Genomic DNA, 8617 nt, shown 5'->3' on the forward strand with positions numbered 1-8617 from the left:
GAGAGAGGCAGAGAGAAGAGAGAGAGAGAGAGAGAGAGAGAGAGAGAGAGAGAGAGAGAGAGAGAGAGAGAGAGAGAGAGAGAGAGAGAGAGAACGAGTTTAGTTGAATTGTATTTACCAGGGTTGTTGGGTTCTCGTGGAACTACCAGTACTCAGAGACTGGAAGAGTAATGTATCATCTGCCTGGATACGGTTGACAGTCAGAACCTTTTGTAACATGTGTGTTTGTCCGGAAGGGGCCTTCGAAAGGCTTTGCGGTTGCTGGCTTCTCCTGCAGCAGTAAGCTGCGTCCCAACGTCTCTAGTCGGTCGCCCCAGTAGGGCAAGACCTCCCTATGATCGGGTCCACTTTCCTGAGATTAGCAGCTAGAGGTGGTGGTTTTCATCAGCTGGAAGCGTTTCAGAAGAATTGGGGTTGGTTTAGTTTAAGATTAGAGATACTGAGTGATAACAGGCCCATCGGCCACCGAGTCCGCGCCGACAAGCGTTCGTCCAAACAATAATTCTATACTACACAATAGGACATTTTACAGAAGCTACTTAAGCTACTTAACCTAAAAACCTGCACCCGGAGAAAACCCAAGCGGTCACAGGGAGAACTTACAGACTCCGTACAGACAGCACCCGTCGTCACGACCGAATTCGGGTCTCCACCGCGGTAAGGCAGAACGTCTACCGCTGCACTGTGCCGCCAATTCAGTTATTATTGAGATATTCAGTTCAATGTTTATGTATACGTGCTGTTTCCATCGGCTAGCTATTACGATACAGCATAAAACTGTCTTTTACGCACGGCATTGTAGGCTAATTTATCTTCATTTAGGTTAAATTATTTCTTAAATATATTACTGATCATTCTTCATTACATTTTCAGTTTACATTTCCCAGAAATAAAAAAAATATATAACTTATAAACCCCGTTTGTCTCTATAATATTTATTTCGCCGCAAAATTTCAGATAGGCGTCCAGAAGATATTTTTTCTCGCTACCCCCAAAATATTCCGTACACTTATTCGTTGTAGATTGCCTTAAACTGGGGTAACAGAAAACCACATCACGTCCAGTCGTCTCACATGCCGGTGCTGCAGGTAGGCCCAGCGAAATGATTTTAATTTTGTACACGAGAGAACATATGACCTTTATATACTAAGGATAACGTACCTTTAATTTATGTTAGTTTGTTATCTAATTCTATGTGCTTGTGGTGCTATTGTAAGCAAGGATTTATTAGTACCCGTACCTCACCGTGCTTGTGTATATGCCAATAAACTCGACCTGAAACGTAAAGATTTGCTGGATTTCAATGCATATTTTAATGACCATTCTTTCTTTACAAAATGTGTCTTCTTCGAATAATTTTTATATTAAAAGGGGGAATGGAATGCCATCCCTCCCTTCATAAGAGATTATACTTCAAATTAAGCATTTCACAAGATTCACTAAAGAAATATCGGAATTTACTGAACCTTCATGCAAATGCTGGCCAAAAACTGAACACCGGTTAATCCCACTGCCCAGATCCACTCTTCAGGTCGAATCTGGTACTTTTAAAATTGATGGAAGGCTTACTTTTCCACCATCCCCCGGGTCACTAATTCCCAGAACTCCACCAGTTATCGTATTTAACATTCTTAATTCAATTTAATCCTTTCATTCATTATCGCAATTCAACGTTCACTAAATACTGAATATCTACAGATTCTTCCATTTCAAGACAACCAGGAACAGCATCAATGCACATATCTTTAAATCTACTTCGATGTGTTTTATTCGGAAAGCACAATCCAAGTCACGTAAGAGACGAAATTGTAAATTTAAGACAATAGTGAGGATCATAACACAAGAATCCTTTGGCGTTCTCTATCGAGATAACTGTCTAGTCCAAGTCGAATCTACTTGAGAAGGAAACAGTCAAATTTCCGGACAAACGTCATAACATCTACGAGGAGGATGCTCATCCATGATAATCTTAAACTGGCTCCAGGGTCGACATGACTGATAGTCTTCCAGCAATATGCTAACGAGATTTTCTATGGCTCACGAAGGAAGGAACATATTTATCACCTAATAGAACAATTACACAATTACGTGAAAAATACTACAATGGTGGTACTATATACTTATTCCTAGGTACAGCAGGTGTGGACCAGAAGCCAGTGAGATACCAAATCACGGGATTTAATGATTATTAATAAGAACAATATGAAGAATAATTACAACACATACAATTCTCTATTGAATTATAATAAATATTTTCCCATTTTCAGTCACAAAGCGAATTTGCATGCTGGTCAAAAGTGGGCACGGGTTAATACCATTTCCCAACCTGTCTCTTCTGATTTAATCATTCTCTTGTGCCGTTTTCTTTTTTCATCTATGGTCTAGTCCCTAATTACCAGCCTCGGCACGCATTGAATTTTGTACATAAATCTATCTGCTCTTTTCATTGAGTATCTTAATTCAACATTGTCCATTTACTGCCTCTATGCTTTCGGCGATAGATTATTTCGGTTCAGCCCACCCAAGAGCAGTGTCAATATGTACATATGTAAATCTCCTTGGATGTGCTTTCTTCAGAAAATACAAGCCCATTCATCACTTAAGAGACGGAGTCGCACATTTAAGATAGCCACGAGGGGAATGTTTCGCTCACTACATAAGGATATTGTGGTGTTCTCTCTCACACGTAGTTGACGATGCCAAATCGTTGAATCTGCTTCAGAAAAAGACAGATCTTAACAGGAAATGCAACAATATGTATGAGGAGAGGGAGAAAACAAAATATTGATGGTCATCTGTGATATTATTGAGCTCACTGGAAATGTCAAATGGCCCACCTTTCTCAAATGTTCTGTACTTCCACAGAAGTAAAGTTCTGCACCCTAAGAAAATCCTCCCCCACGCCAAATCATCTCTGATTCATTATGGCGCAATGGTAACCGTCCTGTAATGTTAACCAGGATATTATTTTGTGCTCATGCATGAAGGACAATATTTATTCCAATACACTCGGCACAAACTATGAGGCCAAACGTTTAACATTATAAGACGAACACTTACTCCGAGGTACAGCAGATTAAATCTAGAAGCCAGCGAGATATAACATTATTCGGAAATATCCAATGACTATTGCTAGGGGCAATAGAGCGCCACGAAGAAAAATGATTACAACACACAACATTATATTTTGAATTATATTAAGCATTTTTCTGCATTTAACCCATCAGTCACAAAGTGAAATTGCACTCCAACAGCCTACTTAAATGCTAAATCATCCGTGCTGATGTCATTTAGTGGCAATGTCGGATGGCAAGTCGATAGAAACAGGAAATCGCTCTTGGACGATTCCGGCGCTAATCGAACCGTATATTGATAAGGATCTGAATTAGCCTGCACCTGCCCAGCTCTATAATAATTTAGTGATTCATTTGGGACAGGTCTTCCCTGAAATGCGACATCGGAATTTCTCCGCATACAGCAACAATACGTTGCAGAGCTCTGGTAAATAGCATTACTCCGATCTTGTTTGCATTTGAAGACCACCAATAAGATGATTATTACGAGAAACAAGAGGCTGGTTGATCCTAGAATTAATATTAAATATGTATTGAGATCCGGAAAATGTTCCACATTTTTCTGTTGAATTGTACGCTCCGAAGGGCTTTCGGTACTGTTCGCAGTGATTGATAAACTGATTGTAACTGTGTTTGAAAGACTTGGTTGACCATTGTCCTTCACTAAGACCACAATTTTCTGTGTGGGGCCATCGCCTTCTGTGAAAGTTCGGGTTGTTCTGATTTCTCCATTGTGAAGACCCATGGTGAAAAGATTGCGATCAGTGGCCTCTGTAATCTCATAGGAAAGCCGCGCGTTCTGCCCTGAATCTTCGTCGTTTGCGACTACTTTGGTGACTAAGTAGTTTGGATATATAGAGCGCGGTACAGCGGCGAAAGCCGCGGTACCGTTCCACGTGGCTGGCGAAATTATAAAAGGAATATTGTCGTTTTGATCCAAGATAATAACTCTCACAATAGCAGTGCTGCTTAGTGACGGGGATCCAGCATCACGAGCTAAAATTGTTATTTGGAAATTCTTCGTTTGTTCATAGTCAAAAGAACGCAGAGCAAATATGCTCCCGCGTTGCGAATTTATTGCAAAGTTGGAAGCGTCGCGTACGTTTTCGAGTTTGTCATCCAGAATAGAATAGGCCACGTTTCCATTATCGTCCAGATCAGGATCCACAGCGGTAACCGAAGAAACAGAACCGCCCGGAAAATTGTTCTCCATTAAATATATGTCGTATGAAGATTTGGAGAAACGTGGGACGTTATCATTTATATCAGATACTGAAACTGTGATGGTTTCAATTGTAGTAAGTGAAGGCGAGCCAGCATCGCGTGCTGAAATGGATATGTTATACTCTGAGATTGTTTCACGGTCAAGTTTCTTGCTGGTCATAATTTTGTAGTGATTAGGCAAAGTCGGTTCCATCTTAAATGGAATATTGACTGGAATTTGGCACTGAACGAGCCCGTTTTCTCCAGAATCCCTATCGGTTACTTCAAAAACAGCAATTACAGTGTCTGTTACTGCATCCTCTAGTACCACTTTCCTTGCTGAAGTCAGCTTAATGTCGGGAGCATTATCATTCACATCAACGATACTAACCAGAACTTTAGCATGTCCCACGTTTGGCAGGTTGTCCACAGCTTGTACATCAAGTTCATATTCATATGCCGTTTCAAAATCCAATAAACCTGCAACTTTGATCTCGCCCGTTTCAGCATCCAAATTGAACAACGTCCGTACTTTTTGTGAGGCGTAATTACCAAAAGAATATTTGAACTCTGCGTTAGAACCTTCGTCTAAATCAATTGCGTGTACTTTTATCAGCAGTGTGCCTACGGGTACATTTTCTAATACGGTAATCTTATATATGCTTTGATCGAATGCAGGTGCATTGTCATTTATGTCTGTAACAATAATAAATATCTTTGTAGTACCGGACCTGTGCGGGATCCCACCATCTTCAGCCGTCAATACTAATTCAAAAGACGGATGTTTTTCGCGGTCTAAGGATTTCTCTAAAAATAGATCCACGATTTTACTTCCATCTTTTCTTGTATGAACTTTAATGCTGAAAAAATCATTAAGGCTCAGGTGGTATTTAGCGACAGAGTTTAAACCAACGTCCGGGTCGTGCGCGCTCTCGAGAGGGAAGCGCGCTCCCGGTGCAAGTAATTCAGACAGTTGCAAAGAAATGACGTCGGCTGTGAACATCGGCGAATTGTCGTTTATATCTAATATCTCCACCTCCGCTGGAAAAATGACATCAGGTTTTTCCACCGCGAGATCCAACGAAATGGAGCATGTCGATGCTTCCATGCAAAACTGTTCTCTGTCGATTCTCTCGTTGACAGATAAAATTCCGGTCTGTGTATTTACCGCGAAATAATGGTTCATGTCACGAGGAAGCAGTTGCAGTCTTCGGACTAATAATTCACGAACATTTATCCCCAAATCCTCAGCAATGTTTCCGACAAAGGCACCGATCTCCAGTTCTTCGGGAATAGAGTATTTTGTTTGTCCGCAAACCAAACCGGTGAGACGAAGTAACAATACAACACAGAGTGCTGTGCAGTCCACGTTCGCCATTGCGAGAGTGTATGTATTTTACTGATATCCGAATCGGAAACACACGATTTGTTCACCGAGTTAGGCCAGTACGAGGATCTGCTATAAATATATTAACTCTGAACACAAAAGCAAATTAAAAAAAACCTCACCCAATTTAACTGATCACAGCTGTATGCTGTAAACGCAGTCACCGCGTCTCTTTGCCGGAGATTCATTCTGTGTTTGATAATTATGGCGGAGGGTCGATCCCTCGCAGCGTCATAGCTTCTTATTGGCGGACAGCGAAACAAAGAGACACATCCACTGACTACATCGTGGTTTTCTTAAAGCAGATTTTCCTTCACATATTTAAAGGTGTTCAATTAAAAAGGAAGGGTTTTCATAAATTACTTTCGCAAAAGCACATTAGATAAAATAAAAAGCAGATCAATTATTAGGTACAGCTGTAACATAATTTCCATCTAAAAATGTCACCATTGACGTTTATTCAACTAATTGGTTTGAAAATTGTTCTTCATGATTAATACATATAAAACATTCAAAACTAAAATGATCCCATAAGTCGAACCGAAACGTTGCCATCTGCGGAAAATCACGTTACTTCCATCGGTATAAAAACGTCGGTTTCATATTTTTCCTGAAGGCATTGTTCAGTTCCATCGTACAGAATGAAAGAATCTCTACCGGAGAAATGGCCGTCAATAACAACAATGAAAAACAATGTGTAATAACCTCACGCAAGTTGAACACATCACCTTTCGCAGTTTGCATAATGTCATATCTTGCTTATATTAACACTACCATATTACACTGCTCGCCGCAGGTTACATGCGCCATAACTCCCATTTGGACTAGCAGAAGGATTCACTATTCGGTCGAATTTTATTGATGACGAAATAAATCCGTATTCAACACATGGCGTTCTTTGTGTGTGAGAGAGAGAGAGAGAGAGAGAGGGTGTGTGTGTGTGTGGGATTATGTAGTATGTCGTTTGTGGTGTGTGCGTGTATGTGTGCTATAGAGAAATCACCACGTGAGCATGGTTTAGACTCTCAGAACGCATAAATGTCCGTTTTTCTTTCACATCGCTGAAGAGCCCTGCAGGTAATCAGCGCTGGAAAATAATAAAAAAAACATAATTGATTTAAATGTTTACACCGTTATTGCATCCGGTTTAATAAATACTGAATATAATTAATGGAAGCAGAAGTGCGACATTTTGTTTTATAACTATAATGATCGTGCGTAATTTTGGAATCAGTTATTCGGAATGGATTCATTACGCAGTTACATTATTTTACTTTCTTTGCCTTGAACACAAATTGATTCGGGGAAATCATCATCTATGCAGACAGAGCTGCCCTCTGCTGGAAATGCAGGAGCTTTGTTGCATTCTGTATATAAAGGGCAATATTGGTAATCTGATAGATGATTATCCCCATGTAACGTAGAGACAGTACACAAACATGTCTTTCGCAGCAGGAACAGTTCTCCGCGCGTCTGGGTAATAAACGTAACAAATGCATGACTGTATAGTTTACTAATGTTTTTTTTATTTCATTATCTAACATAAATATATTGTAACTGTGAGTTCTCAATATTATAGCAGATTACTGGGAAGTGTTATCTATATCTCTTATATCAAGCATTGTATTTTTTAAACGAAGGAAAATACTCACGAGGCTAACTCATTTAGAGTTCCCTCTCCCTACGAATCTACCAGTATGAATGGATACAATGTGGGCAATTTCAAGCAACCCCGGTGATCATTGGTGATGATCAATTAAAATCTCACGATATTTTATTTTTTTTCGTAAATCCGAGAATGTTGGTATTACTATTTACCACAGCTGTGTTCTCTTCTGTGTTGTTCCGATTTCCGGAACTCTTCGACGTTCAATTGAGATGGGAGGTTGTACAATCGTATACAATTACGAATTCCACCCAACCCATTTTGCACCATTCATAGCACCCTCTATCAATTTTAGTTCAATTCACTCCATCAACGTGCTCTTTAACTCTATACACACAAATAGCTTCGTCTTCAATGAATTAATAAAAATCCATTGCAACATTCCATAGAAATGTTACCAGATATTTACCTGGTCTACCTCCTTGATGCCTGTAGCATTGTTTTCATACGCAAACAATGCATACTAGTATTGTCCATTCGTGATTTAACATGTATTTAAACCAGAGACTTACCACTCACAGTTGGAAAACTGTTATTGCCAAAACATGAGGTCATGCGTAACTGACATCCAAGCATCAATAAACGGCGTTGACCAGCTAATACATAAGCAACAGACTATCGAATGTAAAATGACCCGATGAATAATACATTCAAATGAGAACAGGGGAACTGTATTAGAAGAACAATACCGCTCTGTGGTTGAATCATAAAACATTTATGATCCAGAACAAAAAGCGTACATTACCATATCATCCAGGTTTCCACAAATCTCTTCTGGTCTAAAATGTTTCCAGAAATCTATTCTGGTCTAAATCTCTTCCCGTCTAAAGCTGAAAATGTCAATGGTGTCATGCGTATGTTAACAGGGATATATTAAGTGCTGTGCGATTAGCCTGGAAGAGGTCCGCTGGTTAATGCGAACACTAGCAATTACATGTTTCGTTCAAGTCGATTTAGTTACGATCTCGCTCGGAGAGGGAAGGTGGCCGATCCCGGCCGTTGTTCACCCAATGGATCGGGAATCTGAGAGTCAGTGGAAGGAGACGTCGACGGAGGCGGACGCCGGACAAGGGGCCCGGAAAAAAGGGCCAGGAAAGGGGGGATACCTTCCGCGCCCTCGAGATTGGCTGCGGGAGGCGCCCACCGGGGAACGAGGACTGAAGGGGGGCAGGCGTAAAGAGGGACCATCGAAATAGAAGCGACGGGACCAACGGGATTTGTGGCCAGCTGCACCTGGGACTGTCAAATGGCGCCACATTGGCGACTCTTGCAAATGGGCTCAGTGGG

General features: G+C 40.7%; 1 protein-coding gene across 1 annotated transcript; it reads right to left on the reverse strand.

The window, feature by feature from the left end:
• Nucleotides 1-1304: 1304 nt before the first annotated feature.
• On the reverse strand, nt 1305-8254 carry LOC129701519 (protocadherin gamma-A11-like). Its single transcript, XM_055642767.1, has one exon. It carries the CDS (start codon nt 5653-5655, stop codon nt 3256-3258), a length of 2400 nt encoding a protein of 799 aa, XP_055498742.1. The 5' UTR covers nt 5656-8254; the 3' UTR covers nt 1305-3255.
• Between the last annotated feature and the right edge of the window lie 363 nt (nt 8255-8617).

Source organism: Leucoraja erinacea, chromosome 11, assembly GCF_028641065.1.
Source record: "Leucoraja erinacea ecotype New England chromosome 11, Leri_hhj_1, whole genome shotgun sequence".
NCBI classification, from domain to species: Eukaryota; Metazoa; Chordata; class Chondrichthyes; order Rajiformes; family Rajidae; genus Leucoraja; species Leucoraja erinaceus.